The sequence below is a fragment of the Rhagoletis zephyria genome, unplaced genomic scaffold (genome assembly GCF_001687245.7).
Source record: "Rhagoletis zephyria isolate East Lansing unplaced genomic scaffold, Rhagoletis_zephyria_1.1 Rzeph_scaffold_00317, whole genome shotgun sequence".
In the NCBI taxonomy this organism is placed as follows: domain Eukaryota; kingdom Metazoa; phylum Arthropoda; class Insecta; order Diptera; family Tephritidae; genus Rhagoletis; species Rhagoletis zephyria.
The window spans coordinates 67,608-95,262 of NW_016157401.1; the positions used below are offsets into that span (position 1 = coordinate 67,608).

Here is a 27,655-nt window from a genome sequence, read left to right on the forward strand (position 1 = left end):
TATATGCCCAATAGTAAAAAAGAAAGTCTATCGTTCGTTCGTGTCATTTATTAATACCTATTTTTATTATTAAGTTACATTGTTCAGATATATGCAGTATGAACGACATCTTCATAGTGCGATTTATTAAATTCAGTATATAAGCAACATTAATTTTTTGTCACAAAAATTAATATTGAAATTTTTTTTTATTTTTCTTTTCAGGTAAATAAATTATACGTGTACCTACTTTTTAATACGAGCATTACCCCGAAGAGGACCAATTTTCTACAAGTCCAAAAGTGATAGCCTAGAGGAAAACTACTATAATACAACAACTTCCTCTTAATATAATTAGATTATGATCAGCATTAAATATACAAAGAGAAAATCCGTTTCGATTTAGTAAACGCATAAAGCATTGTTGTGGCATAAATTAAATAACTCCTTTAAAATTTCCTACTAATTGTAAGTAATCCGATACCTTATGGGGTACTAAAAGGTTTCGACGAAAATGGATTAAAAATAACAATTTTCACTTTCACAATCCGTTAAAAAATTCCAACTCATTTCAAAGCCTGGCGCGATGGAAAAATCATTAACTTCCCCAGCCTATCGTCAGGCTTGATCAGTTCCTTAACAACTAATGCAAGTTTTTCTCAATTAATTAAGGCTAAAGTAAGGAAATGCTGACGAAATGTTGTTGTGTCCGATATCAGGGTTCCGAATGTGATTTTAAGATTTTGTTAAACAATCCGAAGAAGCTGTTTAAATAGTTCAGAATGAGATCAACAAAAAACATTTAAATACATAGACTTGTGGCCACGGAAACGTTACCACTATGTAAAAAAAAAATAGGTAGAACTTTTTAAATGAATAACAAAAGTATATTTTTTTAATATACATAAGTAGCTCGCATTGTTTGAAACAACTATAAGGCAATTCATCTAAACGTGAAAATGCCTCGTAAGCACGGAAACCTCGTCAACTAATTTAAGCTTGTATGGAAAATCGGTTTGTTTACGAGATTTACGCGATTATGAGACATTTATGCGTTTAGATGAAACCCCATTATATAACTGTAAGTTTCAAACTTTGTACAACATTTAGAAAAAATCATCGAATTTTCAGCGAAGTTTCAAACTTTTTAATCAAAATGTTTACGAATATTTTGGCCAACTTTGAAGTGATGATGATTCTCGGTGATTCTTGAAATTTTTTTCTTCGCGGTCTTGTGAGGTCGACAGGAAGCCGATTTTGACTATCTTTTAAATATAAAATTTGTTGGCTAAAACTAAGCTACAAACCGAATTTCATCAAAATCGGATAACATTTACTATTTCCGCCCCCTGGTGTAATGGGCGTGGCAGTTTACCAGGCTATGCAATTTTTCGGATTTCCTCATTCCTAAGCAAAAATACTACAGATAACAAATCAGAGCAAAATCGCAGCACAATTAGTACTTTTTGCAATATTTTTATTTGGGGCCCTTAAAGACAAACAAGGCCATGCACCGCATCCACTTTAAAACCATTTCTGAAAATTTGTAGATGCAGCACCATTGTTTTCACTCTAGATGGGAATAGTCATCGATTTATCGTTTTTTTTTTTATTAAAACAGTCAATGCTTTAGGATTAAATTTTCTTCGTCTATATTTATAGGCGTAGCAAAACTTGTTTTTACGGTTATTAAGCAATTTAATTGGCAAATTTAAAAAAAAAACACAAATCAAGGCAAGTAAGACTTCATCAAATTCACTCACAATTTTTTGCTCTACTCGTATTATTTAATTAACAATATCACTATGCAGTCTCTCTATTTGCTTTACAATAATTTGCAAATTCATAAATCATAATTAAAGCAAGCACCCACACATACATATGTACATACATACATACATACACCCAGAAACGCATGCACACCCGCACATCATTTGATTTTGACCGCAAACTTGTGTTGTGATCGTTTTCAACAATTTCCGGCTTGTTAACCAAAAATGGTTAATTACATTGGGAACGCCAGTTGCGAGCACCACCCATCCACCTACATATGTATGTACATACAGACATCGGCTGATTGCTGATGATGTTTTCAAGTGCAAGTGTTTAGAGAAATTGGAAAAAATATTTAAATTTACACATTTGAACAACCGTTAAACGAAAGGTTTAGAAAGGCATTAAAACTATTTACTTTGATTAAAAATGTGTTTGCAAATGAAAGTACCACATCACAGCTAATTGCGAAAGCAAATACAGTGGCGGGAAAATAAATAGAAGCGCGACATTTGAACTAGTTTTGACTATTTTACATTTGTTTATTTAATGTTTCTTATTTTTTTATGAAAGTATAACTCACTATCTAACCAAAACCATGTAAGTACGAATTTCAAACTTTTTAATCAGAGTTTTTAGAAAAAATTTTGGTACATACATATATTTTTTTGTAGCCCATTCAATTTTAGTATAATAAAGTGCAAGTTTGAAGTAGCTAGGACTTGCCATTCTGCTGACGGTATCACGCATTTTCTTCCATACTAAGTACACTGGCGGTCAAAAGTGAATGAATGGCGTTTTGTATTAACAATGTTTTCCAAGCTAAAATTTTTTTGTTTCTTTCTATAGAAATATGGTCCATGCTTTAACCAAAGCCATACAAATCAAACTGTCAAACTTTTTACAAATTTTAATTAATTTAATTCGACAAATATCATCAAAATTTTGAGCTTTTTGATCAGAATTTTTATAAAATTGTTGGCTATGCAGTTTTAATTATGGCTTATGCAATTTTAGTAAAATAAGTCCTAGTTTTAAGCGGCTGGAAATCGCGTGGATTTTTATATTGTTTTTTATTTGCTGACAGCTTTTACCGTTTTTTTCATATAACAACTGCAATTTATAAAAGCCGGTGTTGAATTTTTTAATTCTTTTCGCAAACGGTCTTGCGCATTTTCTCTCACAAGAAATTCATGTTTATATGGAAAAAACTGCAAAACGCCGTCAACAAAAAAACTAATAACTAAAAATCTAAACTTCCACTTATTTCACTTAAATTTCATAAGCCTTGTAACTGCATACCTACAAATTTTATAAACATTGTGATTAAAAAACTAATTTTTTTTTTAATTTTCTAAATTCTGTATAAAGTTTGAAAGTTTGATTTATATGACTTTGGTGAAGACATGAACCATATTTCAATAAATAAATAACGAAAAAATTCTGGATTGGAAGACGTTCATCCACTTTTGACCGCCAGTGTATGTTGGACAATTTTTTTATACGCAGGAAAAAATTGCAATCCATATGAATATAATAATAAATGTAAATAAACAACAGTGCATTGACTTACAAGGTAAATAGACGTGTACTTACATGTTTGAAAATATGAAATCATAAACAAAAGCTGGCCGCGGCAATTAAATAGTATTTGTACTAGCGAATAGTTGCCACAGCGACAATAAAATATTTAAATGCATATGCACTCTATATGATATATTCTAAACAAACAAACAAAAACTGCATTGCGCACGCGCCCACGACACATACATACACACGCACTCGAGCTATATCACTATCACCAGCCAGCAGATCGTTAGTTAACTAAGCGAGTAGCGCGCGCAAGTATAAATTCACTAATTTGGTTTGCAGCAATGTCATTTGTGTGTGCGTGTGTGTGTGTGTGTTTGAAATCCCCCCCCAAAATGCGCAAATTAAACAAATTAAATGTATGTATGTACATAAATNCATATGTATATCACTATCACCAGCCAGCAGATCATTAGTTACCTAAGCGAGTAGCGCGCGCAAGTATGTATAAATTCACTAATTTGGTTTGCAGCAATGTCATTTGTGCGTGTGTGTGTGTGTGTTTGAAATCCCCCAAAATGCGCAAATTAAACAAATTAAATGTATGTATGTACATAAATAATGCAATAGTGCAAATGTATATTTATAGCACTGCACCACAATTGCACGTTAACAAGGTGCGAATTGGCAATTTAAGCGGGTGCGCTGAGGTCGCGCACGATTTCAATTCTACTCGCCTATTCAATTGCAATATATGCCATTACTATTGCATATACATACATATGTATATATGTATGTACCTACTATTTCGACGAATGTACTATGTGGAGCGCCAGCGTGTGAGCTTTTTTCAACGCTCGATTGTGGGTGCTAATGCAAAATCACTTTCATACATTTATGCATACATATGTATGTGCATACTGGTACTACATACATACATACATACATACATATGCTCAATTTCCTACGAGCAGTGGGTGGCTGTGGCTTACATGCCGCTGCACTGCGGGACGGTTGGTGGCAGCCAGTAGGCGGCTTGCAAATTGCGACTAACATCGCTGNGCCATTACTATTGCATATACATATGTATGTATATATGTATGTATGTACCTACTATTTCGACGAATCTACTATGTGGAGCGCCAGCGTGTGAGCTTTTTTCAACGCTGATTGTGGGTGCTAATGCAAAATCACTTTCATACATTTATGCATACATATGTATGTATGTACATACTGGTACTATACATACATACATACATACATACATACATATGCTCAATTTCCTACGAGCAGTGGGTGGCTGCGGCTTACATGCCGGCTGCACTGCGGGGCGGTTGGTGGCAGCCAGTAGGCGGCTTGCAAATTGCGACTAACATCGCTGAACTTGTAAATTAAATTTGCAAAACTACTGTAATGTAAACTGCAGTTGAATGCCAAAATCGGGCTACCCACAAAATGGGGAAATTGCAAGTACGTATGTATGTATGTATGTATATGCAATTGAGCATTTTCAAGAAAAATTGATTCATATCCATTTATGTTCATTTTAGAGTGCATTTTTATACAAATATAAGCAACAACAATTCTATGGAGTCTTTTTAGTGCGCTAGAAACGCCATAACGAAATTTTGTTAGATAAAAATTTGCCAGAAAATGCATCTTCCTAATTCGGACAATAGAATGAGAAGAAGTGTGTTCTGTCGAACATCAAATCCAAGTTTAGACTTCCACATTTTTGCAGCGTTTTTAAATCTAGGGATTTTCACTACCTGTAACGACCGCCTCATTACAAGGCGCATTGGTGGTACTCCGTTTAGATAGGTATATAAATATTAAGTAAGGTGGTGGCTATTAGTGTCCTACAGGGTAATTCTGGCTAACTTAGTTGAAAGTCTTTCGTAACGAGTCCTCGAGGAGCGCAATTTTTATTATTTTTTCTATTTTAGGTTTTTTTTTTTGTAATTTAATTTTTTTTTAATAATTAGGTTTCATTGTACCAAAAAGAAGAATATATATTCTTTTAATTTCGTTTGATTTTTAACCGGCTTCATAAAAAGGAGGTAGGTTATCAATTCGTCGGAATATTTTTTTTTTATGTATGTTACCGCATAACTTTGGGCCACGTCAACCGATTTCTATAATTATTTTTTCAAGGTGTTACCTCACAGGTGGTCCCATTCTAATTTGGTTTAAATCCGATCATCGGATCATGAAGAGATTAACGATAATCTTAAATTTTTATACGAGAATTGAAGTCGGTTTTGTTTTTTGCTTAAAAATTACTTGTTAGAAACTTATTTTTTTATTTAATTATTAGATTTTAATGTTTTAAACAGAAGAAAACATTTGTTTTTAATTTCATTTAATTTTTAAGATTTTTTTAATTTTCGTTTCTTTTATTTTAATTGACATTTGTTTTCTTTTTTATTTTTAAGTTTGGATGTTATTGTTTTAAAAAGCAAAATCTTTTTTTTTCATTTTGCTTGATATTTAATTTAAGTTAATTTTTTATTTTTAGATTTTATTGTTTTAAAAAGCAAAATTCTTCTTCCATTTTCATAGATATTTTAGGAATCTTTTTATTTCTTTAATTTAATTTTTTATTTAATTTTCTATTTTTATTTAGATTTTGTTTAAAAAGAAAAAAAAAATAGTTTTATTTATGTAATTTTTAGAAAATGTTTAATTTTTTTTATCTCCTTATTTTTGCTCTTTTAATTTGTTTTTCTTGTAATTAAATTTTTTAAACTTTCAGTTTTTTGTTTTAATAATAAAAGCAAACATATTTTTTACTTTTATCTAATTTAAAAAAAAAAAAAAAAAACTTATTGCTAATTTATTATGAAAACTGATAGAAAGGAAATCGGCAGTTACTCCCAAATCGCGCTGATGTGGGTATTGTAATACAGTGACATAGCAGAATATTATTTGGCTGAGTAGTTTGCGAATCAGGATACTCTAAAGGTAGTTTCACCTGGTCGAGTTAATAAAGGGAGTCGTTTGAAGATCTGCGGCCTGCTTTTGAATAAATGGGGGTTTGGTGAACATTCGACGGTTGCAGTAATTTCTTAGGCTATCGAAGCGGTTTTGCTCTATCCTGTTAGGCATCTTGCCCGGGCGCTACTCAATAGAAATTCACGTGGTAAGACTCAACATTATTTCAGTCCCTTGTGGCCGCAGCTTTTTGGAGCATGACGAGTTAAAATCATCTTAACATTTTACAACCCCTGCATTTTACTGTCTCAGCATACTTAAATTTCTTAGAAGCGCTACAAACCTGATTCACGCATAACATAGCATCGCATCAGTAACCATTTCTACATAGACGCGTAAAAAATTTTCGTCACGCAATCAAATACATATGTACTCGGATGTATAACCTGCGCTTGAGTCGCATTCAGTTTCAATTTTGCGCGCATAAATATAATTGTATTTCACATTCAATATATACAAATTGATAACAAGGTTAAGAGCACACGCACAACTAATTGGCAAACTGACGATTGACGGATTGTTTGCGAATTGTAAACAAATTAGCTAATATGTATGTATGTACGTACACTTGTTTTTTTTTTTTTTGTTGAAAGTGCAAAATGAAAAACGATGACCGAAACAATGAAATCTTATTTAGCTTTTCTATATAAATGACTAGCGAATGGCCTAGTAACTCACTGCCTGTGGCTTACTGACTTACATACCTACATATGAACATATGTGCATGCTTACTTATGATTATAAATATGTATTTAACTTACCACAGTAGGTACACTGCCTGTCAATTACCGCTACATTTTACCATCTCAACAAGTTTTCTATGTACATAAGTATGTAAATTAGTAATTGGTAGTTATGAGTAGTTGTCTGTTCTAGCTAGTGACATTTGTGGGTGGCTTACAATTTTTAATTGTTATTTTTCCTTGATTTCAATCTTGATCTTGAATTCAATTGCAGCATAGAATTTGTATTTCTCCAGGAACGAGAATATTTTTACTAAATTTCTTTATACATACTTCAGTAAATAAAGGAAAAAGCCAAACTGCGGAGTAATTATGGGAATTACATAAACATTTTATTAATTTTTGATTTATTTCCTTTTTTTCTAATTTTATTTTCTTTAAAATTTTATTTTTTATTTTATGTTTCCTTTTTTTTTACTTCAATTTATAATTTTGTGTATATATTGTGATCTTACTCGTATCCTTTCCTAATCACACTGACATATTCATTTCGCGTTAACACCTGCTTAAATGGGTAATCTCGTGTCAGCTTATCGCACCAAAAATAGAAACCCTTCACATATTCATTCATAATTTCCACCCACGTACGATTAAAAATATAACAATTATGCCACACACTTTAAAATACGATTAAATGGAGCAAATAAAATCATTTTAGAGTAAACCAAAAATGCGATCTCTTTATAATAGCCAAACCATTCCAGCGCAATAGCGCTACCGTACACACATTTGTATTTATTAACAAGCGTATGGTTTGTATTCTTTCAAATTCAATTATGTGCAAAATCTGGCATTAAGTACTTCTTGAATGATCATTTCACGCACGTGCCAATATTTATATGGCATGCGCGTAATTTATATGGCAGGCTTTATGAAATATTTATGTATGTCAAATAATTGTTTCTGCCTTTTAACTACAGACTTATGTATGTACATGGTGTTTGCAGTGCATATTACTGAATTGTATTAAATGCGATACCGAAAAAAATTGCCATTAATTTAAAAATTTTTGTATACGATTTGAAGTTACAAAATTTCATTTGTTTGAAAATTTCGAAATATTGACTCTGCATTGCTTAAGAATGTAGGTGCTACACTCTGTGTCATAATTACAAGCGCACCAACTATTGACACGTGTTAACATTGCTATTTAATTTTATTTTTTTTTTTTGCAAAAATCACTTATTCATGCAAAACCGCATGCTCAAAATCTTTCTAAGAAGTCTAATTAATAAGCTCGAAATTTTTACGAAAGTTTGTTGGATTTTTTATTTTTTTTTTTAATATTGCACAAAGTTTTAAACTTGGATTTATATGGTTTTTGTTAAATAAAAAACTATATTATTATTAAAAAAGCACTAATATTGAATAATAAAAAAAAAACAATTTTTTAACACTTGCCAATATGTGGCGCGCCTATAATTATAACACTGGGTGTATACTTATGCTGTTTCACAAGCAAGCTCGCCGTTTAGTGCCTATACTATTTATACTTTCAATTTTTAAATAAAACTAACTGCAATAAAACCGACTAAACTTTCCACTGCTAGTAAAAAAAAACTTAGAAATTTCGTTGTTTAGATCTGGAAATCCCAACAATTCTAAACAACGAAATTTCTACAATTTTCCGCTGCTTTGCACTTAATAATTTCTCAAAACAGCAAATATTGGCAAATACAGGAAATAAATAATTGCCGAATACTTCCAGGAAATTTTCGGTGCAAGTATGTATTCTATCTAAACACACGTAAATATTTGCTTGCCGATGTGCTTTGTAAATCTCATTCACACTCAATTATCATAAAAATGAAATCAAAACAAAACCGCTAAGTAGCCAAACAGCGGGCGAGTACTTGCGTACATACATATGTACACATTTTGTGCAACAGCCAACAATAACAAAACATTTACTAAATTTTAACACTCAATGTTGGCGGGTGGCCAACACGCTGCATCGATTGGCATATGTTAACATGACGCCACAGCACAGCACAACAGCGCACAACACAACAAACCCAAAACCGGCCATTTGTCTCTTCGCAACACTGGCGAATGCGGAAAAATACCGCCCAACCACCCACCCACCTGTTGACTGCTGACTGCTGACAGTGACGTTGCGCCCGTTCTGGCGCTTGCCTCATTTTCCACGCCGTTTGATATCTTGCAGATACTAAATATCTATCGATGATATGCGGCTTGTCTGACAGCCTACTTTATTAGCTTACATAATTTCGTTGTATGGAAAATATGTTCTTCTGTGCTCAGGACCTTTCAACAACTCTTTAAATATTCTTGCTGATATTAGGTCGATTCCTTATCATTTCTAACAAAAATCTAAAAAGTGTCAAAATGCTAGAGCGTAAGAAAAATGGCAACAACAAAATTTATGACAAAAAATACCATTTTGTTTTGATCGCGGTAGAGTTGCTTTGGTATATTTGGCAATAAAAATTAATATTCAATGTTCACCAGGTATAATTTATATACCACAAAATGTATGCTATCATATTTACTTCGACAGGTCAGCTGAATTTTTATCAAAAGAATGCGTTATAGCTCACCAGAAGCATCACAAATAATTTCATCGCTAATCTGCAAAGAGTATCCACAAATTTATGTATAAAATACATTCTCACAAACACAAGCACAATAAACACTTATGATTTCTATTATTTGTTTGCCTCTTACCATTTCAATTGTAAAGGTAAATAGACCTAATGCCTGAGTGGTACTAAATCCAATTCGTTAGCCAGGTTGATAGACAATCCACGATCTTCGTGATCATTTCGGTTAATTTTTTTTATTTATATATTTTTTTTTAATTCATCAAAATAAATGTTAACCTTTCTTGAAAAACTACTTCCTTTATTATAGCAATGAATCGAATTCATGACCCACATTAATAAATTTATTACAAACGAATTGAAACGCGCTGCACTGAAAATTAATTTATTTAGTTTTAGTATACATATGTACATATAAATACATAGTTGCAATTTGCGACATTCACTTATCTGATTATATTTTTGTATTCTCTAGCTTTAAGCTCATTTGTGATAACAATGTTTACAATTAAGCTTAATTTTTAATTATCGTTGCTTTTCGTTGCTGAAGTGCGGAATTGAGTCGTGTGCCTTTTGGCCACTTAACTTTATTCAAGGTTGGCAGCATTCTCAAAACGTTCGCAATCATGGCAACAATTAGCAAAACTGCCTGCCACCAGCACTACATACATACGCATGTACACATTGTTGCATTTTCGATTGCGTGTCAAGTAATTCGTTTTTTCATACATATATACATGCATACATATATTTCTTTTCAACAAAAATTCGGCTGCAAATCCTTGAATCATGAAATTTCAAGTGCAAAATTAAGGTATGATTTTGTTTGTTTATGAAAAGCTATTGACCCCGTGACCTTCATTAGTAATAAGGCGATTTTACAGGCAACTTTTAGTTGAAAGCAACAACCGCACCTAGTGTGAACTGGCTTTCAACTAAACGCTTCCAATGAAGTTGGAGGGCAGCCAACTTCTCTTCAAAAGCCATTTGGACCTGCAGGAAGGTAATAATGGGAAAAAGTGGAGCAACGTACCCTAACATGTCCTGCGCCCGTCTGATAGAAGAGGATCAATGTGAAGTACAACTGATGACTCTAACAGGACAATTTTGGCAACTTTCTTTCAACTCACCACAGTCTTTCGAAAGACAAAATATTAAAAATTAAAAGAAAATTTAGTTATTAAAAATACACAAAAAAAAATTATATTTAAATAAAATAAAAAATAGACAATTAGTTTTAAAAATTAAATTACATAAAAAACAATCAAATCTAAAAACTATATTAAAAAAAAAATAATATTAGAAAACAAAATATTTTTTTTTTATTAAAAAAAGAAAAAAACAATAACATATTTAAAAAAAAAAATAAGTTTCTAAAAATTAAACGAAATTAAAAGATGTTTTTTTAACAATAAAATATAAAACTTAAAAGTAAATTAAATTCAAAAACAGAAAAAAAATCCTTTTTTTCATCTTGAAAGTTGGTAACGGGGCTTTGTTTTGCAAGACTCTTGGCTTGGCTTGACTAGCTTGGCTTTCTAGCATCACTGTACTTATAAGCACATGACCCAAATTGTATTCAGCTAAGAGACCTCACGAGGTTGCTTAAGAAAGAAAGTCGTAGCATTCGTTAACGAAACATTTTATATGAATTTAAAAAATATATTATCAAAAATCGACAGGTAATTGCAACGAAAATTTTCACGAATTTTTGTTCACATCCATGTTAATCACTTTTTCGGGAAGCTGAAGCGGACAATGCGGCATCGAACAAAGTGTTACCTTCGGCCATTTACGGTTGACAAATGTCGCCAGCAAATTCGCACAAAATAAATATCTATGTACCTACCGAAAAAAATCTGCAAAAAAAATATTGCTATAAAAACGCATTGAAAAATGTTAAGTGGTTGCCTGTTCACTGTTAAGTTTGTTTACGTGCTTTACATGCATATGTATGTACATTAATCTGTATATACTAACATTTGTAGATTCGTGATCAATCAGTAGAAGACAACAGAAATCTTGGCCATTTAAGGTTTGCCACATTGTTGCGCATTTACCTTTGAGAAGCGTCAACTAAAGCCGAAAAGCAAGCAGCAACAATTATAAATAGCTACATATGTATTAGGGCGGTCCATAAAAATATCAATATGTGCTGCGTATGTACAAAAAAATAAATACATTCACAAAAATTTCAAAATTAAAAAAAATTAAGGGCCGCTACCAGGATTTCCAGGATTTGAAAAATATTTATTTTTTTAGATCGCAAAAATTTTAAAAGACTTTGACTTTGACCAGTTATAACCCAGTGAGTTTGGGAATTAAGTGTCCATGATATGCCAAATTCATGAGATTTTGGTCAACATTTTGTCGAATTTTTCGATTGTATTTTTTTTTTTAATTTAACATTTTCAAATCCTGCTAGCGACAGCTGGAATTGTGTTTAAAATTTTTAAATTTCCTTGAATGTCTTTATTTTGTACTTAGAAACAAAATAAAGGGTGGCCCATGAAAAATTCAGATGTTGATATCTTAAAGACCACCCTAATATGTATGTATGTATGCATGGACGATATGCGAAAAATTAATGAGGCAAATAGTTAAATGCACTGTGTTCATATCCATATGTGCGACCATGTAAATGTCCATATACGAATGTCAACAACAGAGCGCAAGCAGAACGTGCTTTAGACCCACCCGCTACTGCGCTGGTGGAAATGGCCAACGACCGACGTAAGTGCCACTCGCCGTTTTATTCTAACTTAGATACACTTAGTTACATACATACACATGTGTTTATGTACATATAGCACATATGCTAATACATACTTACCATATGTATGTATATATAACCACTTATGTCAATATGTATTTTATTTTTTCAACGGCGTGTGGGTGGGAGTGTCCAGCGCGTTCGCTACCACAACTTCAGTTTCAGTTTTGGCCTGACTGGCTTTGGCGAGTGAACGTCATGTGAAATAGAATACTTCAAAAAGGCAAAATATGCGAAAAACCACAAATAAATCAACAATAGATGAATGAGCGAGCGAGCATGTTACAAAAAAAAAACAACAAACCAGCGAAATGAACCATGAACTTTGAGTGCCCTGAGCAGTCAATACTCCCATCGCCGAAACGGGCCAGCTGATCAACTACTCAACCGCAAAAAAACCAAAAAAAAAACAGACCAAATGAAAAATGTGTAGGCAAAGCTAAGCTTTGTAATTACATGAAATTCTCAGCCTCCAAAGGTTCAGTGACTGTTTTTTTTTTTTTTATTTAAAACTCTGTGGTATGTAGTCGTGTTTCTCAGCGGAGATATCTGAAATATTTTTTCCAGCAAGATCACCAAAAAGCGGCGCATTAAAATCGCAAGCCCACGCTACAGTTACTATGTACATACATACATATGTAATGGTTCAAAAATTTAAAAAAATTATAAAAACAGTTTGTCAACAAAACCCTTAAACGGCTCAGGCACAAATAGGCAGCTAACACAATGCCTATGAAATCGAAGCGATTGCATCACTGGCAACCAAAAAAATCGAATTTGGTAATTTTGTAATTGCTACTCATTAATTTAAATCATTTGGTTTTATTTAAAGAGTCGTAAGTTCTTTGATTTTTTCCTACTCTTGATTAAGTAAGTTGTCAAAATTAACTTAATTACCCGTGCTATTCAACACTTCGAATTTATACGCCTCCAAATGGGAGTGTTGTTTATGTTTTGTTGTTTACAATTAATTATTTTTACGCTTTTTGAAGAATCTACAATGGTGCATACATCTTCTTCTTCTTCTTTAATGGCGCTGTAACCGCCTAAGCGATTTTGGCCGAGTTCAACAAAACAACTCACGCGAATTAAAAATGCCAAGTGGAACCAAGCCCTTCTCCACCTGGTCTTACCATCGCGCATGAGATCGAGCCCCGGTCCTTCGGAATGGCAATCAATATACACCTCTATCCACTCAGCCACAGCGACCGTCTGGCCTAAACTTGGCGAAAATCTACCAACTAAAAGGCTTCAATAAAAGGGTCGCCTTAGGCTTAAGTATGTCTTCAGCTGGACGAGGGTAATGATTTCTCAAGTCAGGATCTTCTGTTTGCGCTCGCGCTTCGACGAAGTCGCTCGTATGAGGTTTTATGACTTAACCACTTACTTAGCATTTTTGTAAGGGGCTTTTTTTATATCTTATGACTGACTGAGCATGGAATACGAATATAGCTCCAGGTAAAGGGGTTAGATCACCCTGAAAAAACAAAAAAATATGAAAATTTGTTTCGCTTAAAAAGTTCTACACACTCTACAGAATATTTTAAGCGCTTCACCATTCCGAAGCACGAGTGCTATGGAGAGGTCGAAATGCTTTTTCGAAACGACTTTTTTGGCGAGGATATGGCTTGAATTATAATACAAATTCTTTATAACATTGTTTATAGCGCTACATAAAGATTTTTTGGTTCGATGTCCTGTTCCTAAGTTAAAACTCATAACTAAACTTTGCATGAAAACTCATGTCGTTTTCTTCAAAGCACTGGCATTTTCGCAAAAAAAAAGATATAAAAAAAAAATTTCCTTTAAATAAAAAAGGCATTTATTTGTAATTTTCAGACGATGGTACACCATCTTGAAAAGAGGACGCTAATGGTTGACTCAAATTTTGCGATATTATGTTTTAGATTTTTTTTTGGATACTATGTATTCCTAAAATATACTCAATGTATGTGAAATAAATTTTTTTTCGTTTTAATACCGAAAAAAAATCTTTACCCCATTTTGCGACGGTTAATAAAAATTAGAAAAATTCCATAGTATAAATATATATAGGTACATTAGGGTGGCTCATTTAAGATTTACGTGGGCTTGGCCGATTTGAAAAAATCTGCAAACATCGAGTTTTGTATAAATAAAATTAGTTTTTTTAAATAATTTCTCCAAAAAGTTAACACAAGTGATAGATGAATTTATGCTTAAAAGCATGGACCGAGAATAAAAGGTATGATCGAAGCCAAATGTCGTTCTAGTTGTATCGTTCCCAAGAACGCTTAAAAATCCGAACCGAAACGAGAACAAAGCCGTCGGGAGAATTCATTAATCAAAAAAGAAAAATAATTATGCAAATTACATGCCTAAGTCAACGAAAGACTTAAGGCACGAACTTTTCTTGTACAGAAAATGCAAATTTTTTGCATAAATCAACAGTTCACCCTAATGATAAATGATCTCTATAAATGATGGTTCTCATTGAAACGATTTTTTATTCCAACAAGTAGACGCCCCCTCTCATTCTTAACGTTAAGTTATCAAAACTTTTATTCTCGTTTTTTTTTTTCAAGCAGAACATTCCCCAGACTTTTGTTATTATGTGATCCTCCTTGAAAACGTTCTCGATACTTTCGTTCGCATTTCATTCTCTTTGGAAACGTTCCAGAAAGTTTCGTTCTCATTTTATTTTTCTTGAGAACGTTTTGTTCGCATTTTTTTTTTCAAGGAAATGTTCCCGAGCATTTTCTTCTCAGTTTCTTCCCGCTCAAACTGCTCTCAATACTTTTATTCCCTTTAGTTCTTTTACGGGAACATTCTTGACATTACATTTTGTTCTCGTGCAGAGTTGAATGAAACCGGAACGCGTTCTCGGTCGCTGCTTAAAAGGTCTGCATATAAATATTTTAACATTTTATCAACGGAATCAAAATAATGAGATTTTTGAAAGTATTTTCAAATCGATTCAGCGTTTTGGCGAAAGTCTGAATATAATAAATTTTATAACTGAAATGAAAAAGAGTGATGCACCCTAATGCACATATGTATGTATCTGACAGCGGACAACTAGAAGCGAGGCACAAGGCTTTTATTTCCGTTTGAACAGACACGAAATTTTTATTTATTTTTTTATTTTTTTTTTTAGTTTAATTTTCCTTTAATTTTGGAGATTTTACTATTTAAAAAGAAAGAATATGTATTATTTTTAGAAGTTTATTTAATATTCTTACTGCAAATGCTAGAAACTTATTTTATCCTCTCACAATAAAATTTTTAGATTTTATTATTTTAAAAAGAAAATGATTTTATTTTTTTATTTTTTAGAAACTTACATTTTTTTATTTTTTTATTCAGGTTCCTTTTAATCTTTGGACTACCTTTATCATAAAACAAAATATTTATTTAATATTTGGGAACTTATTTTATTTTTTAATATACTTTTCTTTTAATTTTTATATTTTATTGTTTTAAAGAGAAACATTTTTTCCATAATCATTTAGCTTTTAAAAAGCTTTATTTTACAATTGTTTTTATAATTTTTTTTTAATTTCTTATTTTAATTGAATTCGCTATAAAACTGCATACTCGAAAATTTTCTGAAAATTCTGAATAAAAAGTTTGAAAGATTTATGAAATTTTTTTCAAGTTTGATTAATTTTTGTGAATTTTGTACAAACTTTGCAAGATTGATCTATATGGTTTTTATTATAGAACGAAAAAATATTTCGAATATTGTGAATAAAACTAAATTAAGAATACTTCTGTGAGTGACTGTATATTGCTATTACAAGCAACAATCTTGGCCCTAATGCGAAAATGCATCGATTTCCTGGAGTGAAAATTTAAATTCACCATTGCAACATAATTTACACAAATGCTTTCAAATAACTTGCGTGACTAAAGCCATATTTGCGTCAAACCAAACCTGCAGACCAATCAACAACAAATCAGCAGCTCACAATGTTAGCAAATAAAGGCAGCTGCTAGCTAGCCACTATCAACAACTACATACATACATATGTACATATGTACATAGCAACCAAGAGCAGAGAGCATCCAATGCTCGAGTTGAGTACCAACGACCACGAAGCATCGCATCTGTTGTGCACCTCTAATATCCGTTCAAATAATATTGGACTTACATACGTGCTGAATACCCTTCGGTCATAAATTGTCACCAAATTGAGAATTCTGCATCTGCAATGTATGTATGAGCGTGCTAACAGCTGCTACCGTGGCACTAACACGCATCCTTAAGCGCTGGTTATACTTACATTGCAAGTGCAGGGCATAGAGAAGCAGCGCATGTGAAGCAGTGGTGTAATTATACTCGGCATAGAGCGCATAATTTTCCAGAATCAGCTGCTCACTGTGATCAGTTAGTCTGTTCCACTACTCCAGCATTTAGTTAGGAAAACATAAGAATGCTTATTCATAGCTTAAATGAAGTCGACACTAAAGTTAGTTGCTGCTTTTTGTCATAATTTTCAATGAAATGGCGGCAACTAACTTTATAATTGACTTTGTTTCGAATATAAATATGCCCCAATGTATGTATGTACAAGAACGACTTCTCAGTAATTCCTCTAAATCTGATGGGTACTGGAACAGACTAATGAGAGCAATGAGAGTGGCATCTCTCTTTGAAAATGTCACATAGCGAAAAATCAAAATTCTCCAGACTTAGATGCCATGCCCTGTCATGCGCTGCGTAGGATAATCGCTTGTATGCAAAGCTCGTTAAACAGATTCTATATGTGGCAGTACTCATGTTATGCGCTGCAGCACAATGCAAGTATAACCAGCGCTTAACTCTACCTTCTTCTAGCAAGTATCCACTGCACAGCATGCATTTCACCGCTATTTACAGCAGGCATCTCTACATAGAACTACCGTGTGTGTGTGTTAGCATTTAGAATAAATCAAAAAAGAAAAGAACACAAAACAGCTAGCGTTCATTATTAAGCCTGTTAGTGCCAAAGCACGCCTCACTCATCATTCCAAACACGCAAGCGAGCAGGCAGTCAATCGACTTTGTTATTGCGCTGATGTAGCCTCTATTATGCATAGTGCAGCGTTGTAGTGTTCTATCAATGAATGGATGTCGTCGGCGCCACAGCTACTAAAACCGGGCGGGCTGCTGGCTACTCACGCCCAAGTCGACACGTCCAGACAAAACGTACACATCCGTTTAAGCGCTAGTTGTTTTCCTAGCCCGGCTGCTTCTTTGTGCTGGTGTCTGGCAAGCTTAAATGGACACTACATATGGACATGAGCCAACGCACATTCGTATGTTCATACGAGGGTAAGCTGGAAAAGTTTTGAGCCTAAGGTATTAAAAGAGCTGATAGAAATATAAAAAATTTATAATCTCCCTCTATTGCAATGCCCTGCTTACATTTATCATAAAGAACTTTTAACCCAGTGAAAAAATATTCGCCGTCTTTGTTTTTAAAATGCTCGTCTACTGTCGCGTTCATTTTTTCTTCACTCGAAAATCTTCGTCCTCGAAGGTTTTCCTTAAAATTGGAGAACAGAAATTAATAGCTGGGGTCCAGGTCTGAACTGTATGGTAGGCGTTTGATTTCTTCAAATCCTGTCTTGGCCAGGGCACGCAGTGTGCGCGGGTTGGCCTCTCTGCTTCTCGACAACCACTTGACCACTTTTGTCGACAATGTGGCATAATAGCCACATTGTAGTTTTTTAGGAAGATAGTCGAGGAACAAAATTAAAAAAACCTGGGGCACCTTCCAACGACTCCCTGCCATGCTTGATTTCTCGGCTCCAACTTTTGATGGTGGTAAATGAAGGTTCCGACTTCCCATACACGGAGACATCTCATCAGATATTTCCTTCGGCGTTTTGTTCTTCTTTTTGAGAGATTTCATGACAACTGAGGATATTTACGGCTCAATTACTAATGATGTTAATGACATGAAATTCTATATTTATACAACTAAGGATATTAGCAATTAGGGATACGCAGCACAAGACATTAATTATGCTTAGAGGTACATGACTGCCTCCTTTCGTAATATACGTTACGTGTGTTACATACAAGGGTAATTAATTACATTTTGAGCCTAAGAAAGCGTGTTCTTAACACTATCACCCCTATTGCGAGTGTCGACTAGTAGTAGATAAACGACTTTTAGTCGATTATAGACTATCCATGGTATTACCAATGCCGTTTTCTCGTTCAATAAATGAACAAACAGTTGTAGAAGGATGAGCGACTTAAAATATTCACAGTCGCTTATTTTGAACGAGATATCGACATCCACAATAACGTAGAAAAGCGATAATCGAATAATAGTCGTTTATCTACTAGCAGTCGACTCTCGCAATATGGGTGTATATGTAAATCCTGGATGAATTGTTTTAAGGTTAACTATGTGCATACTACGTATGTTGAAGAATAAATCGTTTTTAAACTAAAAATATTATAATTATAATTTAAAAAGTCACGGGCTTATTGATGCGCCCTCGTAGCTAACCACAAAAAACTGTACTATATCTTGCTTGTTTGTGCTTATTACATGTACGTTGGGACTTACTAAAATTTCTAATTAGCGGCTCGTCCAGGCTTCTATGGTGCTAGTTTTGTGGCCTTACCTGGAGAAATGTTCCATAATTATTTTATTTTTTATTTATTTTATTTAGAAACGCACACAATTATTGTGTACCACTAGGGTACTTAACGATGACTCGTCACCACGTTGCTGATAACACTAACTGCGTGACAAGTTGTTAGTACAGTAGTTTGGTCCATTAACATTTGCACCTGAAAAAAAATTACTTAGTTGTAAAAATTTGGAGTTGAGCCAGAGTGATTTGGAAAAAATAGTGGACTGTATAGTGGAATTTATGCTGATTATAACACAATTTTTTTAATCAAAAAATGAATTTCTTAACTTTCTTTATTCAAGGTTTGTTTAATATTTAATATATTTTTTATAAAAAATTGTCGAACTTACTTTGTATGAAAGAAAATGCGTAGAAAAAATTGCCAAAAATTAACGCGATTTTTAGGCAACTTAAAACTTACACTTTGTTAATACATAATAATAAATAATAAAGGAGTTTTTTTTTTTGTTTTTTTAATTAAAAGAAATTGAAAACTGTGTACTTTGACCTTCAATAACACCAGTTATTATTTCCCCCTCAAAAAAAAAAATATACATTTATGGTCAGCACTAGGACCTTTATCGATCCCCATAATTTTGTTTTTCAGTCTGAGGAATGTACATATTTTACACTTATACCACGTTTTCAAACATTAATCTAGTATTTTATAGTATACCAACTAAAAACGTTTTTTACTATTCGTATAGTGCCGGAAGCTAGTCGTTGCTCTGGCTTTTATTATTGGCACGAACACCTAGCACTTTGTCTACAACACAATAAGTTCGACTGGTGTTTTTAATTTTATTGTTTCATCAACGTCGCTGTGACAATTGCATTGTGTTGCTTTGCGTTGCGTTGCGTTGCACATTATTATGCGTCATGCTTACAAGTTTCACGGGCATGTTGTTGTTATTGTTCTTATTACTATCATCACAAACTACTACTTAATGCTGTAAGTGTACGCACGACAAAAAAACGTGAAAAATGTCCGTCCGCCTTTCACACCTCTACAATAAACTCTACAATTTATGCCACCATTTATGCTACAGCCTAACGCCACCATTAAGAAAAAAACTCCACTTATAAATGCAAGCATTGACATTTAACCAAATCGTCCGGCAAAATGAAATGTGCCTGTTTGTTGTGTCTGAGTACTGAGCCAGCCCATCCAAAACTGGACTATGCTGTCTGGTGACTTCTGTTATTCGTCATGCGCGCCCCCAGACCGTTATAAAAGTAAGCACGCATGTTTTTATGTATGTACATATGTATGTGTACATGCGCCTATGTTGGTATGAACTCCAAATCTCATGCTATAGCACAGAACAGAGTAACTTGTTATATTTGTAAAGTGGGGAAAATCAAGGTTTTGTGAGATTAAATTTTGTTTTTTTTTTTGATGATGAGTATGAGGAAGCTAGCACTTACCATTGCTTTTTGGGAAATTTTTTTGTTGAAGGTGTCGCACATTTTTTCCATATAAAAAAATTATCAAACATTATTTTATATGGAGAAAATGAGCGACACCTTCAACAAAAACAAATTCCTAAAAATCAATGGTAAGTCCTAGCCACCACAAACTTGCACTTTATTATACTAAAATTGAATGGGCTAAAAAACTGCATACACAAATTTTTTCTAGAGGGCGTAAATAAAAAGTGCAATATTTGAATGAAATTTTGCAGAATTTTCTTTAATTTTGCACAAGGTTTGGAACTTTTCTTTTTGGGGTTTTTGTTGTAGAATTAACCATATTTTTATAAAAAATTTGCGAAAAATGAAATATTTAAAAAATAGTTGCCCGTATTGTAAAAAATTCGCTGTACCTAAACTTTATTGACTGACTGTATGTAGACACATGCTATATATTTTTCTATAATTTTTTTTCTTGTTTATTTCTTTTGCAGAGGCAAATTCGCTGCTGTACGTCGCGCTATACACAAAAATTCTGGTGTACATTTTGCTGCCAAATTTCTAAAACGACGCCGACGCGCTCAATCCTCAGATAAGGAGATCAAACATGAGATCGCTGTGCTAATGCTATGCGATGGCGCCGACAACATTGTCAAATTAAATGCGGTGCACGAGTCACGCTCCGATACGGCGTTGCTGCTGGAACTGTAAGTGGACGAGTCAATGAAAAAATATTAAAAAAAAACCCAATTCCAATACAAATTCAATTTTTCTAGAGCAACCGGTGGTGAACTACAAACATTTCTAGACAATGAGGAATGCCTCAGTGAGGCACATGCCCGCTATTGCATGCGTGAAGTACTTAAAGCATTACAATTTTTGCACAAACGTTCGATTGCACATCTCGACCTGAAGCCACAAAATATATTGCTCACTGGTGAGCGCATTGAAGGTGAGTATATCTGCATACATACAGTTGTCCACAAAATAATAGGAGTGTGATATTACTTAACTAGTTTTAATTTGTTTGTTTGATCTTTATTAGTTTTTTTTTATCTCTTTTAAGTATAAAAATTCAACAAATTGAAAAATTTTAGGCAACAAAAACCGTTGATTCTGGATAAAAAAGTTTGAAATTTTGGCGAAATTTTATATATTTTGCAAAAAAATTCAAATTTGGATTTCTGGTTTTTGTTAGATAATGGCTATACTTATAAAAAATTAATCAAAGTAAGCAAAAGAAAAACCTTTCAATATACCGCACTCCTATTATTTTGTGGGCAACTGTATATCGAGCATACAAATTTTTTTACAAGTAAACGAAATTTATACTATTTTGTGCTTCCTCCTTTTGCTATATTACAGATGGTTTAAAACTGTGCGATTTTGGCATCTCTCGTGTCGTTGCCGAAGGCACAAATGTGCGTGAGATTGTCGGCACACCGGATTATGTTGCCCCCGAGGTATTGCAATACGAACCGCTCTCATTGTTGACAGACATTTGGTCGGTGGGCGTATTGGCGTATGTGCTACTGTCCGGTTTTTCGCCTTTCGGTGGCGAAACAAAACAGGAAACGTTCCTCAACATATCGCAATGTGCACTGACATTTCCGGACAAACTGTTTGGCGGAGTGTCCGCTGTGGCAATTGATTTCATACGTCGCGCCTTGCGAATAAAGCCAAAGTAAGTTGATTAGAGTTTAAGTAAGAGTAGAAGTAGAAATACATTAGGGTGCATCACTCTACATACAAAAAAAAATATGTTTTTCCATCGGAAATATTAAATTTATTATAAGCCTTGCCGCCGAAATATTTCGGAAAAAATATTAAGATTTACGTGAGTTTGACGTATTTTAAAGCAGAAACGAATTTTTATATATAACATATATATATATATATACATATAACTGATTTTCAGTTTCTCACCGGTTTAAGAAAGAAAAAACTTAGGCCTTTCGAAGGGTGCATATATCAATTTATAAAATTTTAGAAATCTGTGCGTATTCGTCCAGCAAACACAATAATCCCTCTCTTTTTCGCCTTTTTTCAATATAGGCGATTTTTTAAGATACTATTTTATAAAGCAACCATTGGCTCAAGACTGAACATCGGTTGATAGTTGCATGCTTTTAAGTGCCGAAATGTATGCTAAACCGGTTTTCAACAGTTAGGAAAATAACATCTCTTGCCAGATATTTTGAAGTTTGGCACCGTGAAATATTCGTTTTTCGAAATATTTTTTATATAACATCACCTCAGACGACAGAAGAGCTTAAGGTTAAGATGTCTGCATAAAAATGTTTAAATATTTTATCAACGGAATTAAAATAATGTGATATTTTGAGGTATTTTATAGTCGGTCTAGCTTACGTAAATTTTAATTTTTTTTTCGAAATTTTTTTGGCGGAAGTCTTAAAATATAATAAATTTTATAATTCCGGTGGAAAACCGTAACTTTTTTTTTATGATGCATCCTAATATAACATAGATTATTTGAGGCTTTCAGATCGAGTTCATTACTCACGCGACGGTCATATTTTTTGATCGATCGTTTAGTTAGTTTGACCAAATAGAAAATAAATTTCCAAGTTAATATCTAAATTTTCCATGCACGTGATTTTTTGTGCATAACGTCTTCAATAATGACAGTTTACAATTTTTTCTCTCGTTGTTATTTCTCACAAATTTTGTCCTATATGGACTCTGTTTCATTCATGTGGACGCCTTTTTAAAAGTACTACGGTATACTTGCTTAGCTTTTGTCGCTCATGAAAATAATGAAAAAGGCAGACTACGGCATTAGATATGAGTATGGTGTTTTAAGACTAAGCAGATAACTTTCCAAAATTCAAACCATTGCTTTTTCACTACATACTATTAACATGACGTCCCTGCGATAGTACCAATAAAAATATCAAGGAAAATGTATAAACAGCAACAGCCAGTTAAAATTATTTTCCATAGTAGTCGTAAAAAATGTTCCTGCATATTTCGCACCATCACTTTCTTCGTTAATTTCTATTCTCCTTTACTTTACAGTGATCGCATGACCGCTGCAGGATGTCTCGAGCACATTTGGTTGAAAGACGAATGCTCCATCGATAGACAAATCCTCACAGACATCACCAAACCAACGACAGTCGACTCAGCAACAGCTGCAGCCGATGATGAAGATGAAGATGACGTCTGCGACGACGACGATGAGGAGGAGGTGGACGAGGACGAGGAGGAGGATGAGGATGAAGTGGGAGCGGATGAAGTAGAGAATGAAAACGAAATGTCACATGATGACGGTGAAGATGAACAAGTCAACATAAGCATTGATGCTGACCAATTAAATGGTACAAACGGCAGCAAAATGGAATCATCCGACACGGAGGAAGTGGAGGAGGAAGCTCAGCCATCCAAGCCTGCGCCTGCAGTTATCACGAATGGCCAAGCAACATACAAAAACAGCAACAGCAGCAATGGATATGGCAAATATAATGGACGCAGTGCCAGCAATGCCAATTCAACAAGCAACGGCGCGCGCTTCAACAGTACCACGAATGCTGGTTCTGCTGGTAGATACTCTAATGGCACAAAATCTGTTTCAAACGGGAGTACAACAACAACGACACAAAGAACAACCGCCATCGTTACGGTGCAAGCAATGCGTGCCACAACTATACCGCTACAGTACAATAGCAGCCTTCAGCACCGCCAATATCAGCACCACCAACAACCGCAGCAGCAGTTGCAGAAGCCACATCAACAACACCTACAGATACCTGCACGCCGGCAATCGTCTTCAGATTCCAATAAAGAGAACACATATTTGGCCACCAAGAAAATTACGCCGGCAACAGCTGGTATTGGGAGTGTCGTGGTGAAGAAGCCACTTTCGGCCACATCAACAGCAACAATAATGATTGCAGGCAGTGATGTGGGCACTTCAACGACGACAGCGGGGGCAGTTGCAGCAGCCGCCAATGTGGTGGCCACATTTACACTGCCCAGCGGTGGCTATGGTGGCAACAGTAGCCAAATTAACGTGAATAGCAATAATGCTAATAACGAGAAATACATAAGTACCACAACAGCAACACACTGCCTCTTCCCGGACGCACCTACAACCCCGAAAGTAATACGTAAGGCACCCAACGCCGAGGCATCGCCCACCTCTGTGAAAGCGCTAGTGAAAAAGTTTCAACTGGAAGGTGGCAACACAAGTCCGAGCAGTTTGGAAAAGCACGCATTGACACATCTTAAAGAGGCACAATCAACCAATCAGCAACCGCAACATGCCAATACAACATCACCACAAATGAACGGCGCCAGCAGTGACAGTAACAGCAGCAAGAAGTCTTCGCCAATGAGCAACGGCATCGCAAAGAAATCGGATTCGATGAGAAAATATGTTGATAAGAGTGGAATTGGCAGCGCCATAACCAACGGTCGACGCGCCTCTGAACCCACAACGACTGTAAAACATGTAACAGTGGCGCATACCCGCTGTGGCAGTATGCCAACCAGCTACAAATCGACTTGCGTGCTTTGTATCAGCTACGGTGGCAGCAAGACGCCAGCGACGACGGCGTCAATGAACGGCACCGCCGCCAACGGATGCAGGCATTCTATGGATGGCGCAGGGGGCAAACATACCAAGGCATGCAATGGCAACAGCACCAATAAAGCTAGTAACAACATTGCCGCTAATAAGAGTAATAAAATGAGCAACAGCAACACTAACGCCACTACCACTGCTACAGCAACAGCAACAGCCATCGTGAATGGCAGCAACTCCTCGACGACATCCACCACTACTACTGCTGCTTTATTGCTTGGCAACCATCAGCAGCAGCAACACCTTCATAATCATCATCATCATAACGTCAATGGCGTACATCATCACCCACACTCCCAACCCCATCCCCATCATCACCACCACCACCACCATCACATGCATGTGGCGGCGAAGAGTGCTGCAGGCAACAATTTAAGCTTGGATCAGGGTATTATTTGTTAGCTAAGGGCCAACCGTGCGCGCAGGAATGCCAGAAATTTCTTCAATCGATTTCTATGTTGTATGTAGTATTGCGTGGATGCTGTGTAAGCGGCTGGCGAGCGAGCGTAAACTAAAATCTTGCAGATATTTAGGTAGCTATGCAGCTTGGCTGCTTGGTGGCAACAGCAACAGGTGGTTGAGGCGTTGTGTGTGCGTGCGCAATTAAGGAGATATGAGCGCATATTTTCNAGCAACAGCAACACTAACGCCACTACCACTGCTACAGCAACAGCAACAGCCATCGTGAATGGCAGCAACTCCTCGACGACATCCACCACTACTACTGCTGCTTTATTGCTTGGCAACCATCAGCAGCAGCAACACCTTCATAATCATCATCATCATAACGTCAATGGCGTACATCATCACCCACACTCCCAACCCCATCCCCATCATCACCACCACCACCACCATCACATGCATGTGGCGGCGAAGAGTGCTGCAGGCAACAATTTAAGCTTGGATCAGGGTATTATTTGTTAGCTAAGGGCCAACCGTGCGCGCAGGAATGCCAGAAATTTCTTCAATCGATTTCTATGTTGTATGTAGTATTGCGTGGATGCTGTGTAAGCGGCTGGCGAGCGAGCATAAACTAAAATCTTGCAGATATTTAGGTAGCTATGCAGCTTGGCTGCTTGGTGGCAACAGCAACAGGTGGTTGAGGCGTTGTGTGTGCGTGCGCAATTAAGGAGATATGAGCGCATATTTTCCCGCCCACTATTTTTTCTTAAACTTAATCTGTCTTGTTAAAGTAATGCTTAAAAAGTGATTAAACTAAAATATATTTATAAATATAAGTATTGTTGCAAAATATGCGTTCTAAACTCCTCTGACGTAGACACACACAAGTGGCCGATGCTGATGCCAAATGACCACAGCACACGCATGCGCGCTTTAGCGTAGTAGAAGCCGCTGTAAATCGGTGCGTGAAATTTGTAGCACGCAGCTTAATTTAGTTAGGTGTTATAACTTTACAGTTATTTAATATGAAAACAAAAAACTATATTGATACGAAATAGTTGCGAAACTGGTAGCGTAAAATTGATAAGTTGATATCTGAATTAGGTCAATGGTGGATGATGATTGAATGACATATGGCAGTTGCACAAGACTTTCTATGTACTTGTANATAAAATTGATAAGTTGATATCTGAATTAGGTCAATGGTGGATGATTGAATGACATATGGCAGTTGCACAAGACTTTCTATGTACTTGTATGAATGCATTATTCCCAACAAAGATTTAAAGCATAGCGGTTCTTCAATGAGTGTTTTGTCCAATTCTGTTTATTTTTTTATAAACAGCGCTATTACTCTGTTTGTATTCAAAAGCGTCCGCTTAATTCGTACGCATTCAGCTGCTTGCAGTATGTATGCCCTTCTACTTTTTTACTGAAAAATGTTCAGAAAAAACCTCTCAGCCATTCACACACACACACACATACACGAACGTTCAGCTACTTCTCTATTATTTAATTTATTTAGTTGATTTACGTTATGATTACGATTTTTTATAATTAAAAAAAAAAAATGCTGTAGTCTCTAAGTCGGTTTATTTTTGTGAAACCTTTATTTTATAATAAATATTATTCCGCATATCCAAAACACAATTAATTTGCATAGAATAAAAAATTTTATGGTGAAAAGTAATATTTCTATTACTGTTGGAAGTTAAAGCTAAAGTTGTGAATTGCAGCAAAGAAATGCCCAATATTCTAGTTTTTATATAAATAAAGAAAACTAAATTAAATATTTGAAGAAATGCGCATGGCAAAGCAGTGGATTTTGCGTTTTTGCTAATAAAGGAAAGAGCCTTAGTAAATTAGTTAATAAATATAAAAGTGTATACTNTAAATATTTGAAGAAATGCGCATGGCAAAGCAGTGGCTTTCGCGCTTTTGCTAGCATGCGCTGCTGCTCTTATTAAAGGAAAGAGCCTTAGTAAATTAGTTAATAAATATAAAAGTGTATACTTGTAGTAGTGGTTATACTGGCTGTTAGGGCTTCAAATTGTTGGTGTCGCTGCCGTGGCTGTCTTCTTATGCTGCGCTGCTCTGCCAAGCAGCTGAGATTTAGGCGGTTCACTTCATTTTCTATCTAATTATTGATTGCTTTTTTTTCTTTTGTTCGATAACCATTTCTTCTACAAACTTTTTTCTGAACAATCGCAGAAATGATAAAACTCGGTAAGCAAACAAATTTAAAAGGAAATTATATATG

General features: G+C 34.8%; 1 protein-coding gene across 4 annotated transcripts in view; it reads left to right on the plus strand.

The window, feature by feature from the left end:
• The window catches only part of Drak (Death-associated protein kinase related), a 64,381-nt gene extending 38,112 nt beyond the window's left edge, over positions 1–26,269 (plus strand). For 3 of the 4 annotated variants that reach the window (XM_017610474.1, XM_017610473.1, XM_017610475.1), the window contains exons 3-6: positions 20,882–21,094; positions 21,164–21,339; positions 21,753–22,071; positions 23,427–25,616. In XM_017610474.1, coding sequence (XP_017465963.1) covers positions 20,882–21,094; positions 21,164–21,339; positions 21,753–22,071; positions 23,427–25,395 — 2,677 coding nt within the window. In that variant the 3' untranslated portion in view covers positions 25,396–25,616. The other variant, XM_017610472.1, reaches the window with a different exon arrangement.
• Positions 26,270–27,655: the final 1,386 nt, after the last annotated feature.